Source organism: Nothobranchius furzeri, chromosome 11, assembly GCF_043380555.1.
Source record: "Nothobranchius furzeri strain GRZ-AD chromosome 11, NfurGRZ-RIMD1, whole genome shotgun sequence".
In the NCBI taxonomy this organism is placed as follows: Eukaryota; Metazoa; Chordata; class Actinopteri; order Cyprinodontiformes; family Nothobranchiidae; genus Nothobranchius; species Nothobranchius furzeri.
In genome coordinates this window covers 36,749,384-36,777,309 of record NC_091751.1, presented here as the reverse complement: position 1 = coordinate 36,777,309, position 27,926 = coordinate 36,749,384, and the positions used below count along the sequence as shown (strand labels likewise).

General features: G+C 41.4%; 1 protein-coding gene across 5 annotated transcripts in view; it reads right to left on the bottom strand.

The window, feature by feature from the left end:
* The window catches only part of LOC107383414 (disco-interacting protein 2 homolog C), a 219,517-nt gene that overhangs the window by 41,247 nt on the left and 150,344 nt on the right, over window positions 1-27,926 (bottom strand). For 4 of the 5 annotated variants that reach the window (XM_054743515.2, XM_015956008.3, XM_054743523.2 and 1 more), the window contains exons 4-8: window positions 27,379-27,504; window positions 24,272-24,607; window positions 9,904-10,056; window positions 8,974-9,093; window positions 7,664-7,861 (exon numbers count right to left, since the gene is read on the bottom strand). In XM_054743515.2, the coding sequence (XP_054599490.2) occupies window positions 7,664-7,861; window positions 8,974-9,093; window positions 9,904-10,056; window positions 24,272-24,607; window positions 27,379-27,504 (933 nt within the window). Of the gene's footprint in view, window positions 1-7,663; window positions 7,862-8,973; window positions 9,094-9,903; window positions 10,057-13,518; window positions 13,612-24,271; window positions 24,608-27,378; window positions 27,505-27,926 lie in introns of all 5 variants that reach the window. The other variant, XM_054743530.2, reaches the window with a different exon arrangement.

Below are 27,926 nucleotides of genomic sequence, written 5' to 3'. Positions count from 1 at the left end.
GAGGTTCCAATAGAGTGTTTCTAGATCATCAATTTTGCTTCAGCAATGACGATCTAGATTTTAGGCTACTTGAGAGGCACTTTTCATGACAAATGTTCCTTTGGGTATTATATTAAAACTCTTAAGTCACGGCAACAGTTAAACTAGTCATATTTGTCGTTTTTACATTCCATATCTTAACTGGGTCCAGAACGAGTTGGCAGCAGTCACAGTGCATCCCCTGGCCACTGTGTGTCTTGGATCGACCCGGGGGCGTCATTTGGAATTCTCGGATGTCTAAGGAAGATCCCGCCTTTTTCGTCTGATTGGCTAGAAAGGCTCTACTACGATTGGCTATGATAATGATAAATGACCCGCACTTGTATAGCGCCTCTCAGAGTAAGGACTCCAAAGCGCTTTACACTACAGTGTATCATTCACCCATTCACACACACATTCACACACTGATGGTGATGAGCTACGATTAGCCACAGCTGCCCTGGGGCGCGCTAACAGAGGTGAGGCTGCCGAGTACAGGCGCCACCGGACCCTCCGACCACCACCAGCAGGCAAGGTGGGCTTGCCCAAGGACACAACAGCAGAAATCTCTGTCTGGAGCCGGGATCGAACCTGCAATCTTCCGATTACTGGACTACCCGCTCAACCTGTTGAGCTACTGCTGCCCCTGGCCATTTCATTTAACAGCAAACTGGCTGTTCTCGCCAAGTGCTGACTGTGTCCTTCTGCCACCAGCAGAAAGCTGTTTTGAGGAGTTTAGTAAAGAAAATGTGAACTTAGCGCTATAATAAACATGTTGTCCTGGTTTGCAAAACATTTTATGTTTTATGTTTCATAAAAAACTGAAAAATGTAAAATGTGATTTTTTGTTTTTATCAAACTGTTGGACTTACTTTATATCTCTTGGCTCTGAAGCATTAGAGTACACAAGATAAACATATGTGCCTTATGGCTATGACATTTAATAAAACTGCCCTATTCTGTCAAGCTGTCTAAATCATAATCAGCTTTAACTTAATTTTTGATTACATGATACACATTTAATCTGATGATGAGAGACGTGCTCTAACTTGTAAACAGCCTTAACCTATTAAACCAGGATAGCCTAATAATGAAGTAATAATTCAATTCAATTCAAAGATACTTTATTAATCCCAGAGGGAAATTAGAGTTTCAGTACACACAAGATTCTAAGATAACCCCAATAGAGCCAACAGATATAAAGTCAGTCTACAGTGTGATAAAATGCTACAAGAATTATTAAAAGTTCACATTTAATGTTTTTCAGGCTCTTTTTTGAAAGAAACTGAACCTGGTTTGTTGCTAAACAGGAAAGGATGTTTATTATAGCGATGAGTTTACATTTTCTTCAAAAAACTCCTCAAGATCTGGCTGTAAACATAAAAACCTGCAGCGAGGGAAAACCGTTTCCTCTTACACAAAATAGCCAATCGTAGTAGAGCCCTTCCAGCCAATCAGAGGCGAGAAAGGCAGGACCTTCCAGAGCTATAGAAAGAGAGAGTTGCGACACGCTTTGAACTCGCCGACTCGCTGTCACGTGGTTCATGGAGCTCTCAGTAGTTCTAAACATCCCAGCGCCGTAATTGAATATTGTCGCATTTCCCCTGGCTATTTTTGGTAATTATTGAATAATATTATATATTATTTTATATTATATTATGTCCTAATTCCTTCACAAAGTAGCCTATTTTTTCCCCCAAGCATTTGTAGGAAGACAGACACCCGTGACTGTTCTACATTACAGGAACACGACAGACACACTGTAGAACAGTTGGACCACATACATTACTATAATATATTATAGCAATAAATTTGATGTAGCAATGCAACACACTGCTTTAATATAAGCATATTTAATAACTTTAAGTCCTACAAGAAGCCCTAAACTCGAGTTGTAATATCCATTTTAAAGTGTTTATTGAAAGCTAGAATTCTGCTCCAGCTTACCTTGAAGAAAATATGTAGCTGTTTATGCTTTGAATGATGATCTATTATGTTCAGTAGAATACATTTTACAATCATTACTTTATATTTTTATGTGAAGACAGTACATGCATCTATAACCCAGTTTATCCAGCTTCTATAGCAACTAATTAAAAAGAAAATTTCAATAAAACTGTATGGTTCATCACAGTAGATAAAAAAAGTGTTATTTGTGAAAAAATGAACACCAAACTTGTACAACATGTATAATAGCATTTTTAATAAAGCATTTTACCAACATTATGTTTAGTCATTACATATGCACAAATAAGCTGAATCATTAATTATGAGCAATGTTCTCAAGACCTAATGAAACTCTCTTGAATAAATTTATTTTGATTATTAAAATAAAATGTGTCAGTGGGTTAAAATTTGAAATTACAAATTTTAGGGTTGGATAAAATTTTAAAATGTAATTTTACATCTCAATATTTTTGGTTCTGTTCAATATTTCTATATGTACAAATAGTATTTTAATAATCCCTTTATAGGTTGATTATCTTACATGGTTGGCTGTGCTGCATATGGATGCAGCAATCAGTCTGAGGGAGGAATCAGAATTGTGGCTTACCCAAAGACGCAGAGACAAGAAGAAAATGGTTGGCTCAAGTCAGCAGGAGCAACCTCACCATGACCAGAGAACACAATAACAAAAAGCTGTGTGCAGTGAGTTTAACGTGCACTCTATGTTTTCTATCAAGGTTCTACATGTTCTGCTCTCAACTGCACAAGGCTGCAATTAAACTGTTAAATGTGGCAGGAAAAAAACTAATACACCACTCTACAGGCACATTTTGAGGAGGGACAGTTTACTAAGACTAGGCAAGGCAAGGTGAGACTCAGGGCTGATGCTGTGTTTGTTCCTCGCCCTGAACCAAGGAGGAGGAAGGATCCCGCAGTGAGAAGTACAGCAGAACCACTGCATGTTGATCCACTGACCAGTGACCACACATGTTGTACTCAAGTAAACTGTGGTATGAATCTTTTGAAATATTAGACATTTGTATTTATTTTATTTTAAAATGATTCTTTATTCTAACAGTGCCATTATAATTTCAGAGAATGAGGAAAGCAGCAGCAGCAGTGAGGCAAATGAGATGAGGGAAAGTGAGAGGGGACATGAGATGGTATCAGGAGAGAGGGACATCCCAGGAAGCCATGAGGAGCCGGCGTCAGGGCCAGGAGGAGAAAGGAACAGGCTATGCAACCAGGGAACCCAGCTGGAAAACCTAAGGGAGTAAACAGACAATCAGAAAGGCTGTACAGCTCTGTTTTTCAGTGGGTTCAACAGGCTGCAGGTTTCTTCAGGACATGAGTATCCCTCTGCCTGATGTTAGAACCCTGCAAAGACAAATGCAGCCCATTAACTGGAACCAGGTGTGTTAGGAGAGGTGTGTGACATGCTCAGTTTGAATGTTAAAAATCTGACAGAGATGGAAAGAGAGTGTGTGCTTACTGTGGATGAGATGGCAATCACTCCAGGCGTGCATCACTCCATCACAGACCCACCTGGGTTTTGCCACCACCGTTGTTCCTGGTCAGCTCTCCACTCAGCCACTATGAAAACATGAAGATGGACACACAACACAGTTTAACCTTTAATGGTTACATAAGATCTTTGTTTTAGTTTCTCTTTGACATTTATTTATTGATAGTTGTGTTATTGTTAATTCTCATTTCTTGTCATTCCTAACTTAACAAAATTGCAAATGCTAATATTATAAAGCAAGTGGAAATGAGCAGTTTCATGGAAAATGTCTAATTTTTAAAAGTTATTGTGTTCGACTACTGTTTTTGAAATATCGTAATTCTATTCTTATTACCCGAGTCCACAAAACATAACAACATATCTTCTTACGTTCGTAATCCTGTTTGTCTCATGCTTTAGGAGTTTGTTGTAGTCAGTGTTATTAACTGAAAAATATTAAATAATTACTTGTCTTCACAATCACATTTTCTTTATTATTGGTCTCTCCATTTGTGCTTCCATTTCTGGTGCATGTTCGTGTTGATACAGCAACCAGCAACGTATTGTACAAAAAAATCCCAAATTAAACTAATAATGTAAAAAGTTTATAACCTATTTCAAACTGTGGGGAATACTTTTAAAACGTAGAATCAAACAAACTTAAATAAACCCGTCTGCAGCTTGTCTAAACCCTCCTGCTCACAATCAGCAAGCTGCACACAATTAGCACATTAAAGATTATCTAGCTAAAACTGGCAACATAAAATAGCATTGTTGGCTTATTTTGGTACAAAGCGGTTAGCTAACGCTTCACAATGCAACAAAAGGATGACATTTCATCAACTTACCGGAGGCAATCCTTCCGAAACACCGAAAATGAACTATGGTCAATGGAGCAGCGGGGGCCGTTAGGAACTATTCGAAGCTACATGAACCACGTGACTCCCGCATTCCATTCTTTCCAAATAAGTCTATTGGAGTGTCGCAACTCTCTCTTTCTACAGCTCTGGGACCTTCCTTGGACATCCTAGAATTCCAAATGACGCGACCCAGGGGCCTCCTTAGCAGGACTTACCGGAAACACCTACCCAGGAGACATTCTGATCAAATTCCCGAATTTTCTCTGCAGGCTCCTCTGCTGGGAGGATCAGCAGCTCTGTTCCAACATCCTCACCCTATCTGAGCCCGGCCACCAAAGGCAGCGTTTTTTGGCGACTTATATTTGCAAACTTGTTCTTTCAGTCACTACACAAAGCTCATGACCATCGATGAGGACTGGAGGAAACGTCAGCTGGTTTAGAGCTTTGCTTTCTAGCTTGATGAAGGACCACTACCCCAACCCAGATTCAGAAGTCCTCCCTTCTCCTACTGATCAACATACACATAATTTAATAACTGCTTCGTTATAGCAAACATCAATTGTTACAAACAGTACAGTAAAACTCTGAGTGCAATGGTAAGTTAGTGTTCTGTAGGGGGCGACCAACTAACATCCAGACAGATAAAAATATTTTCTTAAACATTTAAATTCCAGCAGGCAAAGCAGCTCCCAAAGAGCCCAGATAAAAATCATCTAATCAGATGCAGAGAGTAAGTAGTTCTCATTTTCTCTAAGGTCATCTACTCATGAAAGACTACTGCAGCAGCTTTTGTCCCCAGGAATCAACAGGAGTGGTTTTACATAACTGGACTGAGTTTTAGAAACAGCAGGTGACAAAAACCTCTGAGCAAAATTGAAGCAAGTATTAGGAAGAGAAGGTTTTCCTGGTAAGAGCAGAAGACTTTAGTCACCAACAGACGGATTAAGATTTAGTCTTTCAAGTCTATTTACTTAATTTACTTAATTAGGAATTAAAGGCCAAGCATCCCTGGAAGTTTGTGGGAATGTTCCCCACATGCCAGAGTTTAAACTGGGACCATCTTATGTGGAGAAATCATTGGTCAAACCTTGAACAAAATTTCCACAAGACCTGTTAGCACTCCATTAATGGTGACTTTTTGTAAATTTTAATTAAAATCCTTAATAATAAATAATAAAAACATCATTAGAGGTTTACGAAAGAAGCACTTCAAACAAAACCATTTGAAAAAACAATAAATGCAGCACTAAAAGGTTTGTGATCTTCTGATGTCATACTGAGATCCAAGCCTTTTAACTGACAGTATTAGCTACTGATCAACAAAATCAGCTGAGAGGAACAATGCCCCTGAGAATCTCTAGGCCAGTTCGAAATAATCCTTGTTTTTAATGAACCAAATGATGTTTCTCTCCTGTCTGTAGGAGAGGGTTATCTGCAGTGCGGGAGGACAGAAGAAAACGGGATATCCAGCATTCCTTCTGTTCTCCTGGGGGCCGGGACGGCTCTTCAGGAAGAAACAAAACAAGTTGGTCTTTGTGGGAAACATCAAAGGTGAGACACGACAGGAATCAGAGATAAAGAGACGATAGAGAATGAAGGTAGAGAGAGGGTGAGATTTAGATTCAGCACTGCACACACACACACACATGCAAGCACTCACGCACACACACACACGCACGCACACACAGACAGACATAAATAACACACACACACACACACACACACACACACACACACACACACACACACACACACACACACACACACACACACACACACACACACACACACACACACACACAAATCTCACCATGTTTTTGTCTCTGGAGAGGGACTCCGGAGAGCTGGCTGGAGACATTTCACAGTCTGGTGAGCGCTCAAATCGTCTCATCAGCTCCACACACTCTAGTGTTTTCAGACACTCACGCCTGTTTGATGGAAGCCTCTGCTGCCTGTTAATGCTAATCTGTGTGTGTGTGTGTGTGTGTGTGTGTGTGTGTGTGTGTGTGAGTGAGTGAGCTGATAAAAGCACTGAATTAGAAAATAATAAAATTCAATTTTATATCTTGTAGAATAAGTCCTTAACGCTCGTGGTTGTTTAACTTGCGAGCCGTGTACAGATACTGTATGTTTATGGTATCGTGTCTAAAGTTGCATCAAGATTATTTTATTCTCTGCAGCTCAGCAGGGGGGTTTGACTAAACCCATGGGTATATGCGAAAGCTGCTCTGGTAAATCTGGTTATTTCCACCTGCAGGACCTGAAGCTGCTTTCTCTGTTGCTGTTTGATAGACTGATGAATCTGATGCACCACAAAGACTTGTTTCAGTTTGTGTGGAAACTTAAATGTGAGACGGAACGAGGAACAGGGACGTAATGTGATTCAGCTGCAGTAAATGAATTCAGAGAGCTGTGACACCAACGGTGCTGCAGGTGAGATCGTTTCAAACTGCTGTAGTTCTAGAGGTTGTTTACAGTTATTTAAACAGGAATGCTAGAGTTGAATTTACATCCTTTTACTACCCCGTGGAGATGCTGTAGGAATTTTTTAAAGGCTATAAATGTTTTGTTGCCTCTGTAGTTCATCTAACAACACTGTGGGATTCCTCCAGAAGAAAAAACAAATGCTGCTTTACTGCTGTGGATTTCTGATTAAGATGAGATGAACTCATACCTTATTTCTGGCTTTGAATTGACTTTTTCACATTAATTTCAAATCCCATCTTGGACTTATTGCAACAGGTGAAAGCAAAGATAACAAAAAGCCCAAATATAAACTATAACTATCCAGTTAACCAGTCCTTAGGTGTTGAAACTTGTAGAGATTGAGCTAAAAATCACTCTGGATGGATTCAAAGGAAAAAAAAAATTATTTAAAAGACTAATTTAAAACATCATCTGGAACATAGATCTTTTGGATAAACAAACAGAACCTCACCATCTCTTTTCACACAGTGCTAACGCTGTTAGCGCCCTGCTTGGCTGCCATTAGGGAATTATGCTCACACAGCGGGTGTTTAACATCATTTGGTGCTTCAGTTAATCAGCTTGAGAAAGCCACCATATGTGCTTAAAAACAGGAAGAAACTCACAGAAAAACACGCCTTTACTTGTGCGGTACTAAAGCATATATCGTACATGTTTATATCAGAGATTTGTGACTCAGATGAAGAATTTGGGGTGTTTTATTTTATTTTTGCTTCTTTCCTCTGCAAGAAAAACACAAATGCACAAATTTATTATATTTATTTATAAAATGTTTTTTTTTTCTCTTGCCATAAATACTGAACCACCTCCTGTGTGCTGCTGTAGGGATCTATGAAAGTGTTCTTACCGTAGGTGAGGATGTAAAGCGGTTTTCCATTTGTGTCCATGGTGGTCAGACATGGGGCTTTTGGAGAAATGGTGCCCCACCTTTGTAGGGCCGCCTCTAGGGATGGGGGCCAGTTAGTCACCACCCCCAACTGCTCGCCTCGCATGGCAACCACCTGGGCTCCTTCAGCCTTGGGCAGGTTGGGGTCTGGTTGCTGGACTGCAGGAGAAAAAAAACAAGAGAAGTTTAAGTTACCGTGGAGAGTGATGAGCTGCAGCTGTGGCTGCGCTGGGGAACCATTTGGTGGTTTAACTCCAATCCAACCCCTTAAAACTGGGTGTCAAGCAGGGAGGCATTGGTTCAGACATTCTTCAGGATGTTCTGCTAGAACAGAATTTACAGTTCCATCAGTTACAGCAAGTAGTCCACGTCCTTAAGCAGTAGAGCAGCCTCAGACCATCACACTACCCCCTCCATGTCTGACTGTTTTTAGTGTTAGACTAAAGATGGAACAGGACGTGCATGCCTCATCAGTCCACAGAATATTTTATCAGAAGTCTTCGAATCACCAGGAAGTTTATCGGTAAATGTGAGACGGGTCTTTATGGTGCAGGAACCAGGTGCGACCTGCAGAACTTTAGGATCATGTTGAATTTTTTGCTTTTGACCATTAGGACCAGAGCTTGGTGTGTTTCTTTTTGAGATGTTTTGGTCTACTTCACGCCGTCAGAAAGGTTCTACTGAAGGGATTTTTTTGGTGTGAACTCATCTTTCTGAATTTGAGATGAATCACAGTTAATTCACAATTAAACAAAGGGGCATTTACTTTATCACGAGATCAAGTTAGTTGTAGAGTCTTTTCCTTTAAAATTAAAATAACCTTTTCTTTTTTCACAAGATATCTTGGTCTGATCAGGACATTTTTTAGCCAATCTGAAACAAACATTTTTCATGCAATCTACATAAAAGTAAAACTAGAAGAAGGAGAATCAAAGGCCATGACGAGGAAAAATATAAACTCATTTTTATCCATACTTCTGTGTCAAGGAAACATCAACTGCAATACATTTAAAAGCTCACTGAATAAAACTGAGTAATTTTAACATTTGAGATTCATTCTTAAATTATGAATGAACTCTGGTTCTGCAGCTTTTGACACTGAAAGCAAAAGGAAATTTTCATCAGTTGCTTTGTCACATCAGACATGAGGAAAACTGTTTGTGTAGAGAGTTGTCTGTTTGTTGCTCCATGTGGTAAAAACACATGTTTGGTAAAACCCAAATAAAACCAAAGAAACAGAAAATTCAGAAAGCTGAAAGTCAAGTGTTTACCTTCCAGAAGTTCCTCAAAGTCGTCAACAAAAAACTCCCTTAGCGGCGGCCGTTTGGGTCTCTTCAGAGTGTTGACCAGCTGCTGAATTTTAGCTGACACTCTGCTGCTGACTGGAACTCCTGAGAGCAAAAACAAGTTTAAGCTGAGATTTTCTGATAAAATTATACAACTAGACACTGCATCACTTCTTCTGTGGCGTGTTCAAACATCCCTGAAGTTTTAAGGACAGGTTTGGTTGCCCTGTAGTGAGAATTCAGCAGAATCATCCTCGAGGCTGACGCTTATAACAATAAAGGGTTCGATGATGAATCAGAGCTTGAACCTGATTTTGTGTTTTTAAATAATCGTCAAAGAAAGATGAGCCTGAAGACAGATACACAATGTTCCACATGGGTTCAAAGGTTAAACCCAATAAATAATAACTTATCTTTAAGAACAAAACACCCCCAGAATTAAGAAAGAGCCTCTAATGAGTAAAAACGTTGATGTTCTTTAAACCAAACATCCCGATGGGCTCCCATCTGTAAACACTGGCAGTCGATCCATCAAGCCGCTCGTCTCTGAGCTGCGTTTAACGTCTCAGCGCACGCAGACATCGACTGTAACATTTGATGAATGACTCCGTCTGCTACAGCTTTTGTTTTCTCCAGAAAAACAGATATTAAATGACGAACAAGCAACGTGTGGTCTTCAGTCATCGCTGAGGCCTCTGCGGAGACGTGGCATCGTATTTTTTTTTTTAGATAAAAGCCATCTTGGCCGGACCCTGATTGATGTGAAAACAACAGACTAGCAGAAAAAGAGAGGTGGTAAGCTGTTCTGACTGAACACAATTATTAGTATTATTATTAAGTGGGAATAAAAGAATGAGCAACACAAACAGGACTCAGAGGAATTTAACACCATTTACTTTTGTTTATTTGACTCACCGTCTCCGGTCTCCATCAGCTCGGCGTTGCCATATTTGGGTGTCTGTTTCTGGGTGGCGGTCCCGGGCCCAGGAGCTCTCTCTACCTGGATCCCATCAGTGGCCGTGGTGTTGTTGGTGTAGCCGGTGACATCTGGAGGAGCAGAGTGGTTCTCTGGGGAAATGGAAGACCTGGTTAGCTCCACTTGATCAAGTCTTAACTAGGTTCTAGAACAGCTTTTATTCATGGTTGAGCCTCTATTTAGTGTGTGAAACTTTGTTGGGGCTCACAACAACCCAGGAACCCATGGTCAAACACAACCCCTAATAAAGTCTTACAATAGAAAGATTGATTTGTCCCACCCACTCTGCCAGAACATGAATATTAAAAGATTTTCTGATTTACCCTGATGGCTCTATATTTTAAAAAGCCATCTACATCAGGAAATAAGGGAAGCATCTATCACTTTTACACTAAAACACACTTTACACGGGCCCAAAATCCCAGAAAAATGTGACAATTCATTTTTTTCTCAGTCAGCTATCAATATGAACGAAAAACATCACCATCCTGGATCACTATTGTGCATCCTCACATCATTTTAGGTGCAGTTTTCCAGCAAATGGTTAGCATTATACTAAAGCCCTCTGATATTATAGCTAAAAACTGGTTTTCTAAATGTAAGAAAAGCACTTTTTTCCATCAGAACGAACATCTCTACCTCCTCCGGGATCTTGCAGTCATTCCATGTTGACCACAATAGTTCCAATAATCTCTCAGTTCAAACCACCCACCACTTTCTCAGATGCAACAGGTCTTTGGAGATGGAGGAAAAAAAAGACTCCAGTTCCCTCCAGACTCCCACTCCAACATCCTTTTTTAGGTCATTTCTAAATCCTATTTGATGCTTGATTTAAATCTGTTTTAACCTTTTAGCATCCTGATGTTTCAAAGCTTCCATTTTTCTCAAACGTACTTTTTTCATGAGAATTCAGGGTTTCCCCCAGTGCTTTATAAGCCACCCGCCAGGCTATGCGTCATGCCCCGCCCCCTTCCCTGACCCTACTGTGTCCGCTGACACGAACGGCGCAATGAAACTGGAGCCCTCCATCAGCTGATACTGGACAGAAACAGCAGCGGAATGTGTGCATCCCCCACCCCCACGAAGAAGCGCTGCGGGACGGAGCTAAAATAACCCTTTACAGGTATAATGCAGACCCCTACTGTGGCCAGAAAATCGCACTTGCAACTTCAGAGTGCCGGTCTTTTCTCTGTTGGACTTAAAAAATAAAAAAAGGAGCTGACATGCCTTGCTCTGGAGTCTTGTTCCAGCATGTTTCCTGCATGTTTTAGATCATGAACACAGCAGATTTGTTTAATTTAGCAATGAATCACTGCTGTAGACACTAATGAAAGCTGAGGACACATTTAAGCAGTGTGATTATGGTGTTTAATTGGCGAACAAACAGCAAGGAAATAAGTTTCACTTTTGATTCTACTAAAAGGACACTGGGGGTGCTAAAAGCAAGCCCAAACCGTCAAGTGTGCCTTTAAGTTCCTTTATCCAAAAGGTCAGATTAAAATCACTTGAGAGCACATGAAAGTTCTATATTTACTCCTATTTTATATGTTTACCCTTTACTATATTTACCCACCCTCCGAACTCCGGTTCACACCTGCGCTGTCGGTTGTGGTTCAGGGGCCACAAAGAAGGGCCCGCGAGCCAAATGCCTATTGAGTAGCCTGACCAGCCAGCCCCATGCTTAAAGCCTTTCATGTAAAGAAAGATGTTTGTGCCATCGCCAGACGCCATTTTCGACAACAGCTAAAAAAAACGACAGTGTCACAGACAGAGATGCTCAGTTTCTCATAAACAACGAAGACAGCGGTGGAGTCCGCTGTGGTGCTTTCCTCTGTTCTAAATGACTTGGACACATCTTTAAAACCACAACAAGAACAAGTGCTACAAGCCTTTCTTCTAAAGAAAGACACTTGCGCTGTCGCCAGACGTTATTTTTGACTAAAAACTACAGGGTCGTGTGGTACAGTCGGCATTTCCGCCTTTTGTCTTATTGGTTATTTTTGAGCTGGCTAGTCCTGCCCCTCATGTGCCTCTCTGCTTGTGAGTAACCAGACTAGTTCTCTGTGTAGACAGACGAGTAGTCTGGCAGGCCAGGCTACCTATTAAGTACCGCTGGTCTACTTGGTTCCCATAAAAACACACCAGTGTTCTCTGATGAAAACACACGAGTGCAGAAAAGTTAGGAGCTTTGAGTTGCATCTATTAAATTCTTGGACTGACCAGAGTGCTCTAGCTCCAGCCTTCTCTATGAAGCCTTTATACAGTTGAGTCTCTTCAAATCACACCATGTGTCTTCAATTGTCAATGCGGATGACTAAATCTGAGCTGAAAATGATTTTAGAGGTTGAGAAAAACACATCTATGAAAGATACGGGGGAGAAAAACAAGAGAGATGACTTCTCCTGAGAAACAAAAACAGAATATCTTCCCCAGACATGTCCAGCATATCAACTCTGCAGCATGCAAGAAAGGCATGCTAATTACTGCAGCATGTCCTACATCCTGTCTTCAACATTTGGGCCTGGAACTGGACATCCCACTGCTGAAGTTGTGTTTTTAATCTGAGCATGTATATATCCACATCTATCTGCCCAGCTTATGCACAACATGTGGGCGAGTAAGAGCACACGACTCCAGTGACCTCATCAGATGGTCTTTGCGATGATGGGAGGCAGAAGATGAATATTAGTGCTGGCTGAGGAGGAAGATGATGAATGTGTCCTTCACCGCAGGAATACCAAACAGCCAGATGGAGGCAGCTGATTCAGGGACAGGATGTCTCCGTCTCAACGCACCAGTCAATAAGGGCTAGGAGCTGACTGCAGAGTTAATAAGACTGTCCCTTTGGACACTTGTTGACACATTACTGTAGAGAGACGTGTCCATTTAAGAGTTGAAAATCTACAGATTTCATTCAACAAGTTTGTGATGAAAACGTTGATGGACTTTAATTCATCTACGCATCACTTATTCATTCACTACCACATACATCCTCTAATCCATTCATTCATCTGTCCATCCATTTGTTGCAGCTTTAGTCGCCTTTATTGGCCCAAATATAAAATAAATGTCTGACACTATTTAAGATCCCATGTAACCAAAACATTAAACCACAGAAAAGAAGCAGGCCAACAACCTACATTCCTCCACCATCTGCTTTCTGTGGATAAAACAACTGTTATGACAGCAGAATGCCTCTGGCAGAGCAAACACAACTGAAACATGCTGCATAATTATTTACATCAATAAACAACAAAAACAGGACCTTCAAAAGGGGGAGGCTCACACAAAGAGCTAGCTAACATTTTCAAACACATTGTTGATTTTTTGGTCATCAACAATTCAAACAGCAGCTTCTTTTTTCTGTTTCATGCACCAACAGCTCAATGCTATCGGGTTTAGCATTGAGAAGATCTTTGAATCATCACCAACACAAATTAAATCTCTGTGACAGCAAGCAAATGAAAAAGAACACTTTACTGAACCAGGGGCGGACAACATCCCTGGGCGTGGCGAGGGATGGCAGGACCCGGTTCTAGATTCTCCACACTTACCGGAGTGTTGTGGACCAACGTTTCCAATCTGAACCAGACCAGCTAGTTCTGCCCTTCTCCTCCTCCTCCTCAAGGAGAGGTGGGCTAAAAGGCCTGTGTGTGATGAACAAGAGGGGAGGGAATCCTGTAAAAAGTTGTCTCAGTCAGGAGTTGCTCTCTGAAGGGTGTCGCTTTCTACGTGAAACAGTCCGAAAAAATAAATATTACTTCAATGAAGTTCTGTTACTGAAGATTCACAAACAAACAAAAAACAAAACAAAAAAAAAAAAAACCAGAAGATGAGATTAAAACACTTTGGATCAAAAGACCATCAAAAAAATGTGTGCATCGCTCCATATTAAACAGTAATTCACAATCAAACGATAAAGGGTTAAAAATAAAAGTCTTTAAACAACCTCATGTCAATAAAAAAGTTTATTTGAAAGGAAATGAGGCCAACTTGGAAATTGCTCAAAAGCATAAAAGATTACTAAATTTAAAAACCGTATTTCCTCCACAAACCTGCAGGATCTGATCGTGAACTGATGAAAAGACTGAAGTCAGGACCAACATGACAGAGTTACACCTGACTTCACTTTATAATGCTCCCATATTTATAACCCTTATTTCTTTGGTTGTCAAAAAGCTGCATCCTCATCATGAATGAAAACGTGTAAAACACTGCCCACAGTGACTTCATTAACTGATTTAATATAACTGAACCAAACTAAACGTATGTTTTCACCTCACAGCTCATTAGAATTTACAAAGCTAGCGATATATCAGGCTTGTGTGAGGCAAGGAGACGCCAGAGCTTCACTCCAACAGTAAACAGCTATTTATCAAGCCGTAAGTAGAAGTGAACCTTGAGTCATTCATCAGTGCTCTGCAGAGAGCTCGTTCCCACAGACGACAGACACCCGAGGATGAAGCCACATGTTAAATCCAAACTTCGAGGTCTGGGACTTATTAGACAGCATGAGAGAGGAATGGGCAGCTCTAAAACCTCTGACTTTGTGCTGGCTGATTGGACTGAATCATTTCATGAGTTTAAGAGGAGTAACTGACGTTCTGAAGCTTCATTTTTAGTCATTCAATCAAATTCGTATTGGGTTTATTTCTAAAAAGCCACCAGAAAACCTTGTCGAGACCCACAAAGACCATCCACAACCTGGCAGATGTTTTAAAGTTGTAGCTGAGGTCTTAAGCTTGTAAGAGGAGCAGCTTAGGAACTGTGCAGGTTTAAAAAAAATTAAATATTTCAAATAATCGTCATTGTATTTATTGTTATTTTTGCTGTTCGTGTCAAAATTTACTTTCTGCTGTGTCTATTTTAAGGGTTTATTTGTAGAAAAAATAATATATTCTATTAGATACATGTTTCTCCCTTTTGGATCTGATGGGTCACTCAGAGTTTTATATGCATGCCGAACGTGAAAATGCCCCCCCCCCCCCCCCCCCCCAAAAAAAAGTAGATGGGAAAACAATCAGGTCAGGAAAAGCCAGTCTCTTCTCTGTCAGGAAATTTTTATTCATGGCCCTGCCCATCTTAGCCTATGACCTCCCACAGCGAGGAAAGAGCAGAGTGCATCTCGGCTAATAGAAGATAACCATTAGCATTAGCAACTCCACAACAACAATGTTGCATTTCTCACCCAAGAAAAAAGAGCAAACGAAGGCAGCGGAAGAGTGGCATTGCTGTTAGCCAATTAAATGTGAAACATTTGCATATCATGAATATTTATGCAGAAGACTCATTGTCATAGGAGAGCCAGAGTCAAATACGTTTATTTATAGAGACCACAGCCGATTTGTTGAAATAACGAGCTAATGAGTTTTAAAGCTGACACAGAAGGCATCTGCCATTTTTTACTGACTTTTAAGAGTTTAGAAGTTTTTCTGCTGAAGGTCGTGTGTTTACTTTCAAGGCAATCAAAGCCAACAGGAGCAGAAACACTTAGTTCCTACCTTACTTTTCATATATGAAATCACACTTTGTCGAAATGAGAAAAATTGGCTTAAAGTATAGTTAGATATCAAATAGTTTTATCTTTTATCAATACAAGGTATGTGCTTTCAGAATTTTCCGTTTCCACCAGCTAGAAGTGCTGAAAAGACAGGAAACTATTCTCTAAATTCCCTGTTATGCGATATTTTAGGGCAAGAAACAAATGTTTGAATGTATTTTCCAAACTGTCACTTTAAGACTCGGATGAGTGAATGTCACCTCAAATGTTCACGGCTGGCGGGTGCTTTTAAGTCATCACTGGAAGTTTATTTCACCGGTCGATTCTCTTCACCTTCAGCCGCCGCCTCGTTCCATTTATCTCCCTCTTGTGCTTTCAGTTGTGGCTTCTGGATTATTTCAGAGTGACGCAGGAAATCAGCGGGAACCAGCCCACACAAACACAGAAACATCAACAACCTGTGCTTTGCCATCTGAGTGGCAATGGAGCTGGATGCTGATTGGGTGGAGCTGTTGGCGGGGGCTCTGGGTGAAGCTGGCGGGGGCTCTGTGCTGGTCCATGAGTTATCTTCAGAGCTGGAGACTGTCAGCATGGAAACGCGCTGGCTCGTGCCAGAGCGTTTAGTCATGACACAGCCTCGGCAAACACAATGGGAGGAGGTGAAAATCGAGTTCTGAGGCCACAGTGAGCCACTTTCCCAACCTTTCCTTATGCTCCAAGCATGCACAGAAGGTGATGAGATGCTTCCTCCATCCAGCTGGAGTTCGAAAGCACATCTAGACTTCTGAGATATGTATGTTGGATTTTCATTTGTTTGATTATTCATGGAAAAACCAAAACAAGCTTAAGGACACAGCTAGTAAACTATATCTGAAAGCATCAGCACAAACATGGATGTAGTAATAAAAGTGTCCTAAATTAAAACTATTCTGCTGAAAGGTAGGTCATACATGTTTCATAATATATGACTATATGAGCTTTCATCCCATTGTCACTCCCAGCGCATCAAAAACAAACGCTTGGTCAGCCACCCTCCACCTCAGACCCCTGACGCCAAAAGTGCCCTTTTTCGTTACTTATGTGCGAAAAGGGTTTTTTTCCCTTTTCTGACTGCAGATCCCAATGCAGCGTAAAAGTGACGTGATGGGATATCCGCTACCGTTAATCCCAATGCAGCGTTTTATGGGCTCGACACACGGGAGGCGACATCGCCTCTCCTCCATTCATTTTCAATGAGACATGCGCAACAACGCGATAATCGCGGGTCTCCCTCCTACCAAGCGAAACGTGAAAAACGTGCGTGTGAAATTTTGCGCTCGCGCACATGTCGTGCACAGGCGACCCAGCTATGCGATCCCAGAAAGTTGAAACATTTTCAACTTTTCATCGCTGTCGCTCGGGCGAGGACCAATCAATGGAGGTTTCATTCACTGACCGATGAGCGGACAGGATGCTCCGTACATCTCCGAGCAAACATGGAGGAGAAGTTGATTATTATTATGTTTTATATAGTAAAATCAGAAGTAAGATTTCACATAACTCTAGCAGCACCTTGTGAAACATCATATCTACCACTTTTTAAACTCTGAACCGCTTAAATAACCTTAATTCCCTCCAACCTGATACAGCCAAACAAAACAACGGAAGTTTCGATTTTGCAATGGAACAGAACGTGTAGACGGCTTTGCCGCTGGCCGCGGATCGCCTCTCGTGTGTCAGGTAATAAAAGCGACAGCGACGAATTTCGCTGATCGCGGTCGTTTGTCACCTCCCGTGTGTCGAGCCCGTTATGTCACACACCCAGGGCCGTTTCAAGGCATTTTGGGGGCCAAGGCAAAACAGAACCCCCCCTAACCCGTACAAAATGGACATGCCGCCATTACATTGTTAGCAGCAGAAATTAAATGTTATTACCATTTCCAATACAAATACATGTTAATGAAATGCATTATATTTTACTGGATATATTTATGTGTTATTTTGACTAAGATGAGTGTTATTAATACAAACCTAAAATGTTACTTACAGTGGGGCAAAAAAGTATTTAGTCAGCCACCGATTGTGCAAGTTCTCCCACTTCAAATGATGACAGAGGTCATTAATTTACATCATAGGTACGCTTCAACTGTGAGAGACAGAATGTGAAAAAAAATATCCATGAATTCCCATGGCAGGATTTTTAAAGAATTTATTTGTAAATCAGGGTGGAAAATAAGTATTTGGTCACTTCAAACAAGGAAAATCTCTGGCTCTCACAGACCTGTAACGTCTTCTTTACGAAGCTTTTCTGTCCTCCACTCGTTACCTGTATTAATGGCACCTGTTTGAACTCATTATCTGTATAAAAGACACCTGTCCACAGCCTCAAACAGTCAGACTCCAAACTCCACTATGGCCAAGACCAAAGAGCTTTCGAAGGACACCAGGAAAAGAATTGTAGACCTGCACCAGACTGGGAAGAGTGAATCTACAATAGGCAAGCAGCTTGGTGTGAAAAAAATCAACTGTGGGAGCAATTATCAGAAAATGGAAGACATACAAGACCACTGATAATCTCCCTCGATCTGTGGCTCCACGCAAGATCTCATCCCGTGGGGTCAAAATGATCATGAGAACAGTGAGCAAGCATCCCAGAACCACACGGGGGACCTGGTGAATGACCTGCAGAGAGCTGGGACCACAGTAACAAAGGTCACCATCAGTAACACACTACAACGGCAGGGAATCAAATCCTGCAGTGGCAGACGTGTTCCGCTGCTGAAGCCAGTGCATGTCCAGGCCCGTCTGAAGTTTGCCAGAGAGCACATGGATGATACAGCAGAGGATTGGGAGAATGTCATGTGGCCAGATGAAACCAAAGTAGAACTTTTTGGTATAAACTCAACTCGTCGTGTTTGGAGGAAGAAGAATACTGAGTTGCATCCCAAGAACACCATACCTACTGTGAAGCATGGGGGTGGGAACATCATGCTTTGGGGCTGTTTTTCTGCTAAGGGGACAGGACGACTGATCCGTGTTAAGGACAGAATGAATGGGGCCATGTATCGTGAGATTCTGAGCCAAAACCTCCTTCCATCAGTGAGAGCTTTGAAGATGAAACGTGGCTGGGTCTTACAACACGACAATGATCCCTAACACACCGCCCGGGCAACAAAGGAGTGGCTCCGTAAGAAGCATTTGAAAGTCCTGGAGTGGCCTAGCCAGTCTCCAGACCTCAACCCCATAGAAAATCTGTGGAGGGAGTTGAAAGTCCGTGTTGCTCGGCGACAGCCCCAAAACATCACTGCTCTCGAGAAGATCTGCATGGAGGAATGGGCCAAAATACCAGCTACTGTGTGTGCAAACCTGGTAAAGACCTATAGTAATCGTTTGACCTCTGTTATTGCCAACAAAGGTTATGTTACAAAGTATTGAGTTGAATTTTTGTTATTGACCAAATACTTATTTTCCACCCTGATTTACAAATAAATTCTTTAAAAATCCTGCCATGTGAATTCATGGATTTTTTTTTCACATTCTGTCTCTCACAGTTGAAGTGTACCTATGATGTAAATTACTGACCTCTGTCATCATTTTAAGTGGGAGAACTTGCACAATCGGTGGCTGACTAAATACTTTTTTGCCCCACTGTATGTAAAGGGTTAATTTTACATCTATTTAATGAACCATAAGACATGAGATTCCATAATAAATATGAAATCAATCTTATGGATCTTTGGGTACTGTTAACCAGAAGATTGGCACTTTTTATTGCAGGGATTATGTAACAACTCCATATTAACTCAGAGACAAAAGAAAGAGAGTCAAGTTTTAAAAGTTTAAAGATTTTTTACTAAACAAATTAAACTAGACTAACATTAAACACTAAATGTATGGTGTAACTAAGGTGAATTGAGACGGAGAATGTTGTAGTGTGGAATGTTGTTCAGAACCAGCAAATCCAGAGAAACTATTAGTTCTGATGGGAGTGCAGGTAATGTCTTCGCGCTAAGCTTTGATTCTGAGATTCATAAACACATAAGACGCCATTTTTGTCGCTCCACACATACCCTTAGAATGAGACCTCCGTACAGATCCAGAATGCCAGGTCCTCGAACCCCGCTTTCGGTACCGGAGCCGATGAAACAGCGTCAGCAGTACGACAGACTAGTATTTGGACTGTCTCCAGGTAAAAAGTGACAGTTGGTTGACAGCGTCAGATGGACCCGGAGGGTCAATGAGTTCAGCTTTTATTCTGAAAGGAACCATTGCTTGGTTGGTAAAATGCAACAGACTTTATCCAGCTTGTCGTTGGTTCTTTCGGCTTAAGAGGAAAGTTGCGGATTGGCCACCCCAACAACTTCTCTAGAACGCTTTGAACTGGCGTTGAAGATGGCGTGGGCATATTTTTATACTTCGGATGTTTTGGTTTATGGTCGAAAGAAAAGATGACAGATTTACCAAGCACCATGAAAACCACACCTCCGTCAGATCTGGCAGATTCTGATTGGATCAGTAAAAGCAATGTGTCATGTCTTAATGCTACGCGTGATCAGTCTCTAGTGGAAACATTTACAGTCATATTACTTATTATATTCTGTAGGATTATAATATCAAGTAATTAATATTTTCATTTCACAAATTGGTTCACATTTTATTATTGACTAACACTTTGATTAGCTTATTAAAAATAGAGTTCTTTGATTTATTAAAAAGAAAGAGTCCTTTGTCGTCATTCTTCTCTTGGGCTGGAAAGGAAAACAGTTCAGAAGCAGATGCATGAGACCTTGAACAATATCTCATGCAGATTAGTTCTTGCTGAGGAGAGGGGGAAAGGACTTAGGTGGAAAACAGTTGTTTCATTCCGTTACACTGAAATGTAGGTCAAATATTTAAAAATATTTTTAATAATAAATATCAGATAGGAAAAGGGAACTAAACACCAATCTAATGCATATTATTGAGCCTTTTACATTTATTTTTCCTGTAAAAAAGTGAGGCAGTTGAATGCACAGAGTATGCTGGCGCATGGTCAGGACGGTACCACCTCTGCTACAATCTGAGCCAGGAAAAACCCTGCATTACTGATTTGATTTAAGGTGGAAAGAGAAACGAGATTGTGATTTAAAGCCGCATCCACCCTGGACAACACTGTAGTACAACCTAGGGCAGGACTATCTGTTGTGATAACAAGGGTAAACTAATAAAAACATGGTGGCCTTGTGAAACTTCTTAGTAAAAACATAATAAACACCTCCTACTGCTGACTCGGGGGCAGCAGAGTCTGATTGCTCTCAGCTTCCATCATTTTACATCATTTCATCTGCGTTACTTAAACTTAACGGATTTAAAGAGAAAACCTAAAACACCCAAATGAAGCTGGATGACATGATAATAAAAGTGAAATTGCCACCAGCTCTGGTTAAAGTTCAAACAGGAAGCAGAGACGCTGTTTCGTTTACAAACTCACCACCAGGATACAGCACTCCATCTAATCACACTTTACAGTCCGATTCACACTAATAAACTTCAAAGACTGAACAGCGAGCCCACCCTGCTACTTTGAGTAGACCGATTCACACTTTTATTAGAAACAACTAAGAATAACCTCAAAGATGGCTGCTGTGTATTCTCACTGGTTCAGACAAGCTTTGAAGCTCAGCCGGCCTTGTTCTTCCCAATCTGGGATTCAGGGACCTTCCTGGTGTCTGGAGGCAAGTCGAGCACAAAACAGTGAATACTTCAAGTGGACCATGCTTCAGTTCTGTAGTTTAAGAGCTGAAAGAAGGAGAGAAAGAAACTACTCCGATGGGAGTTTCAACGTTTGGAGCTGCTTTCTTACTGGAGAAACACTGCATTTCTGTTTTAAACAATTCTGTTTTAAACAATTTTCAGGACACATTTTCAAACACTTCCATGTAAAATTCAGGAGGTATTTGATCCATTGCTTCAATTTTACACAAAGTTGATATGATAAATAAAATTCCTGAGGGTGAAGATAGTTTCTCAGGCCTTCTAAACTCAGTGGTTTGGTTAAAAAATGGTTAATGCAAGCTAAAATGTTGTTAAAAGTCCTGGGGTCTCATTTATCAAACATTGCGTAGAATCCTTACTAAGACCGTACTTAAGCTCAGCAAAAAAATTTACTCACGCCAAGCAGGTTTGTGATCTATCAAACATGGAGTACGCACAGCTGCACGCAATCTCTGCTTCATAAATCAGAAACTATCTAGAAAGGTTCTCCACTGCTTTTTTGTCACATTCCACCCTCACCACGCCCACTTACTGCCATAAATAGTCGATGCAAAGTGCCTTGTGGATCTCATGCATATACATAAGCTGGCTTGTTGCAGCGCTCCGCCCATGACGATGGCGACCGTAGATCAAGGCAGATCAAGGAAGTGCAATTTCACAAGCAGAAATTCAGGTACTTGTGGGTGAGGTGGAGAAATGAAAGGAAGTGCTTTTGCAAAACAAATAAGAGAAAATCCACGGAGTGGCACAGCGTTGCTGAAGCTGTCATTAGCCACGTTTACATGCGCATATTTAATCGGATTGAATGCCCATTCAGATTGAAAATTCTGCATGTAAACATGTCAATCAGAATATTCTGATCCGATTCGGCCCGATCGGATTGAAATTTCAATCCGATTGAGAGAGGTGGTTTATTCCGTTCTTCATTCCGATTGACGTGCATGTACACAGCCATTCGGATTGTTGGGGTAAAATAATGCCCACTGCGCATGTGTGCAACAGCCAGCGGGCCTCTCCGCTGTCATTTGGACTGCCTGACTTCAAAAATGACGGTGTAATTAACGAGCGGCGGCTTTTAAATCCGACAACAAGCCGTCCCGTTTCAGTAATATTTAATTCAGAACTTGCATTTTGTGGAAGTAAAATAAAAATCTGATTATTGCACAAATCATTCGACAAAGATGTTCAAATCTTTACTGGAAATACGCAGGTTTATCGCGGGGGTTGCAGCGCACGGATCCCCGTTTCTGTCAGCTTTGAACACAGCAGCTTCTGCAGCAGGTGATGGAGACACGCTTGTAAAGAACACAGGATAATCTGGGTTTTACAGACCTGATTGGAGGCTGATGTTGGGTAGGAAAACGTCCTCGGTTAAATACTCTGGACGACAGTAAAGTCCGTGTTCGTTAAAAGCACGTAAACGCAGATGACCTGAGATGCGGTTCGTTAATGATGAACACAGGCTTCTAAACTTTCTGAACATCTTCTGTTATTTTGTTTGAACAGATTTTTCTCAACAGTTTCAGCTGATCGTCACATGTTATTAATAATAAGCCACAACAGAGCTCAGTAATAAAACATGAGGCTACCCCCCCCCCCCCCCACACACACACACACCCCGTCCCCGCTCTGCCGCAGCGCAACAGCTGTCAATTCAGACCTGCGGACCAGCTGATCAAGAGGCAGACATAACCCTCCCTTATTTTAATCAACAATAAAATGCAGCAAAGCATATATCTGCAGTTATTCACTGAAGAAAACGTAACTTCTATGAGCTAAATAAAAATATTAAATTGAATAAATGGATCAGGAAAGCAGGAAGAATAGTTATTTCTGTTTTTACATTTTTCTTTTCGTTTCATGGCGTTTGTTTACAATTTTTCTTTCGTGAAAGGCAACTCTGCGCATGCTCAACCTATTTAATCGGATTAAATGCTTGGTGCATATGTACGCACGGCATGATCGGATCATTTCAGTTCGTGTCCATGTGAACAGAGATTCGGAAATTCCGATCAACCAAGATTTCAATCGGATTGAGGAAATTTGCCACATGAAAACGCAGCTAATGAGAGAGATCTGTGGCAGATACAAAAAAAAAGGTCCGATCACGATTCGATCCCCAGACTCCCAGATGAAAGTCAGGCACGCTATCCAGTCAGTCAAACGGAGATCTCCCTTGTCCAAGTAGCCAGGGCGTATGATCAATCGGGTCACAGTGACAGGACACACACTGTCACAGACACATGACTTTGTCTCAATCTGTCCCCCTGCTGATATTCAGCATTCTGTATTCTGCACTCCAGGCTGTGTGCGTGTGTGTGTGTGTGCGCGCGCGTGTGTGTGTGTGTGCGCATGTGGGGGGATTGTTCTATGTGTACGAAGCAGTACAAGTGATAATGCTGCAAGATTTCATAATTGTATCCTTCTCAGCAGCAGCACTGCAGGTGCTCTCCATGTCCAAAATGTGCGTAAGCAAGATCCTTAGTCAACTTAAAGTTGCGCACATTTTCCACTAAGTTTTCTTTCAAAAATCCCAAAGTTTGCGTGGAAAGTTGCTTACGCAGTTTTCCGACCCCGTTTTGTGAGTAAGCAAGCTTGATAAATGAGGCCCCAGGAAGTTTTACAGATCTATTAGCCCCCTCTCCTTGTTTTATAATGCATAAGACTTAGTTACTGAGAGCTACTTTTTTATTTAACTGTCCAGTTTGAATTCTGGGCCTTAGAGGTTGGTCAATGGTTCTACCTTAGTTAGGGTGGCTGAACTAGACTAATGTCTCAGACAGCTCCTGTTTTTTCTGGAGTTGTTCATATTTAAGAAACAATAAAATAGAAAAAAGTACATGTTGCAAATACTACAAACATAAATGTTGTAGATTATTAAAATCTTTGTTTCTATAATGAGGTGGAACAGCACACCCACACTTCTGTCTTTTTCATTTAATGTGAGCGTCAGTAAATTTTCTCACTCTCTTCTAACTCAAAACAGAAAAACACACAAATGGCCTGCCACAGTAATCATTTTATGCCATAACTGCTTGCCGTAAAGGCAGCATGTGCTGCTAGAAGGCGATTACCTGTCTTGTGGCGGTGGTGATGATGATGGTGGTGGCGGAGGTGATGCTGGGAGGAAATGTGGATGTGCTGAGCCAGAACATCAGCCAGTCTGCCTCCTGCTGCCCCGCTGCCCCCGCTGCGGGTGGAGGAGGAGGAAGAGGAGGCCGTGGACGAGGTGGTAGTGGTGGTTGAGGAGGTTCCGTGGATCGCCTGGCTGATCCAGTGCTCCATTGTGATGCTTCCCTCCCGGCTGGATGGCGTTCCTTCACCACCTCCACCATCCTCCTCCTCACCGTCTCCACCTACTTCCTCATCGCCTTCTCCCTGACCCTCGCCGTCCGAGCCAGAGGAGGTGTCTGAGAGGAAACACTAATGAGTTTTTTTTAATACTACATGATTTTTATAAAATAAACTATATCTATAGATGGGCACAATCACTTCCTGGTGCTTGTTTAAGTCAGTCTATTTCCTGGTCTCAGGGCAGGAAGTGGAACAGAATGTGTTTGAGAGCTCGTATTTTGCAAGTGATTTCCATTTTGCCCCTGGCATTATGAGACTGACGATGGTGACCTGGTTCTCACACATACAAACACTCACACACACACATGGACGTGCACACACGCGCACAAACACACGCCCACCCTGTGTGTGTGTTTTTTTTTCAGGCCAAGTCCACCAATGATGTCGTTGCTCTAAATCAGGAGTTTGTTTTAAGCTTTTATTGTGAAAGCTGAAGGAGAATAGTTTTATATTTATAACACCGAAGCACAACAATCTGTTTTGTTTTCTTACCTCTGTGAAGAGAAAAGTGAGTGACCTTTATGTGTGTCACACGGCTGACATTTGCATCTTTAACTATCATGGGATGGGACATGGTCTCTACATGTTAACTCCCATGGTGCTTGGCTGATGTGCCTGATAGGAAACTCACTGTCAGCAGGAACCCATCGAGGCTCCGTGACAAAACAAAAACATGCTGAGAAAACAAGACTAGGATGTGCTGGGCAACCCTGGATATCTTTAAACATATATAGAAAAAAGAGAATTACGTATTTCCAGAAACGTGTTTCATTATGCATAAAACATCTAAGAAATGCGGCTTCCTAAACTGTCAGGATAAAAAAAAAAACACTTCCTAAGACGAATCTGTTATAGGTGAATGTATGAGAGGGTGTTTCTGGACACTTTCTAACTCTGCAGCAGGAGTTCTGCACACTTCTGGATGCTATGTGAATGTGTGTTACCCCGTGCATGTGTGCTGCTAACAGACTAAAATGTGGCATGAAAGTGAGACAACAAATTTCATATCAGAGGTTACAAATATTGTATCCATTTTTACAGTTTGACATAATGTTTTGGCTAATTGAATTATGATGGTGCTCATTTTAAAAACTAATAACAATTGCCTTAGAAAAAACAGTTTGGTTCTTAAAATGCTATAAATTCTAAATAAGTGCCTACTCACCCAAAGGTTTGACGTTTTAATAGTTTGACCTATATAAAGTTGTTTTCCAAACCAACGTTAATTTTCATGTTTTATTTGCAAAACTCATCATTTGCCCTTAAAGCAGTCAGAAGCAGTAAAGGAAAAATATTTGCTTTGAGATGCAGCAGAAATAAAAAGGGGTCAAAAGAAGCGAAGCGAGTAAAACACTTTGGTAAGTGCATTAAATTACAGTTATTTCCCACATGTCGATGCAGCTCTTCTGTGTACTAAAGTGTTTTCTACCATTACTTTCCCACAGATTTAAAATAAAATATTTTACTTTTTACCCTGAAACACTAAACACTAAAGTAAAACAACCTTGAGGTGTAAAAAACATTCAATAAAACAAAAACCAAAACGGTTTGGACCCAGAATCAGTTCTAGTCATAGGCGTCAGAACCATTATGCCAGAAGAGGATATGACGCATTCGGTCCCCCACACATTTGGTCCACCCTCTTTCGAGCATTATCGTAAGGCTTTTTTTCCAGGAGCACTACTCAGCCTAAAACAGCCCTGTACAGCATGGTTTGAGTCAGCCCATCTGAGTGTAGTCTAAGTGTAGTAGACTCTGAACCAGGAAATGGCTGCAGGCAGTGAAACAGAAAGCAAAAAACAACAAAACAACCAGTGACTCCGCCCCCTAGCCAATCAGCGGCCAGAATCACAATGCCGGCCCGACTCAGCCTTGCCAGGTACCTCAACGGAGCTGGGACTAAAACAGAGGAGTAAGTAGAGGGAAAATACCGAACCGTGCACTTGGGAAAAGTAGTCAGGCTGAGCTGCATCGGGCCGAGTTGATCTGAGTAGTGTTCCTGGAAAAACAGCTAAAGAATTCCCTTCCACTTGACTCATTAGAAATTACTCAGTCTGCTGAAATCCATGCCATGTTTTCCTGGTTGCTCTGCTCTGGCGCACACATGGATGGCCGGGGTTTTCAATAAAGTAAAAAGAAAAAAAAAAAGACTGAAACAAAGTGAAACTTCAGTGTAGACTTGACGGAGCTGGAGAAGTCCCTATCCCACGATCAGTTGTTTCCGTGTCTGATCCCTCCACATACCGGGACATCAGGAGATTTCTCACAAAGAAGCATAAAGTAAGTTAAAAAGTCCCACAGGACAGGTTTTAGTGGAGTTAGCTGGCTAGTCATAGCTAATCATCAGCTAGGCTCTCTGGCTGTTTAAAAATTTATTAGGCAGACTGGTTCTGTGGTTCTGATCCAGTCTGTTGGTCTTAGTGAAAATTAATGTTCCAGATAAACACAACAGCTAAACTGAATTTTGACTAGGATAAACTCTTACTTTAAACACCTATAACTCTATAGTATTGTTACTAGAAAAATGCCTTATTTTAAAATTCGGTCCATGGCCACCTGCTGGTATTTTCATTATCAACAAGAATCAAATAAACAACGTTTTATTGGAAGTTTTTATTTTTTTTGTTTCAATATTTTCTGCATTAATTAGCTGGAGGTTTGTGGTGAATAAATAGTTATTAGTTAAGGTTAAACTCCTGTAGGTAAAATAGGTGTTTAACAACCTGTGTAAATGCACTAGAAAACAGGACATAGCATCTACACCATATTTATTTTTCTGCTCCCAGCCATCTTTAACCAAATGCATCGCTGGCTTTCAGTTTCTTACCTGGTGGCGTGTAGGCATCCATGGAGGTCTGGACCACCAGTGACCGCCGCTTTGATGGCATCGGTACCGCCATTTTCCTTTCTTTGTGTTTCGCCAAAGCAGCCTGCACCGCCTCGGTGTGCACATCTGGACACACACACAGGGTATAACTCTTAGCGTAATGTTATTTTATTATTGTGGTTTAGTGGATGTTTTTAACTTTGTTCAGTTGTTAATTATAGTTTAGTAACGGAGAGCTGTAGGCAAGTTCCTCTGGGCGATTACCAAAGTGTCACTGAACCTGTTGGTACAACAATAATTAACGGTATGGGCAACAGTGGCACAGGAGTTAAGTGCTCGACTCGTAGTCGGGAGGTTGCAGGTTCGAGCCACGCTCAGTTTGTCTCTGTTGTTGTGTCCTTGGGCAAGACAATTAACCCCTCTTGCCTGCTGGTGGTGTTCGGAAGGACCGGTGGAGCCTGTGTATGGCAGCCTTGCCTCTATCAGTGCGCCCCATCGTAGCTCACCCCCACTAGTGTGTGAATGAGTGAATGACTGATTGTGTTGTA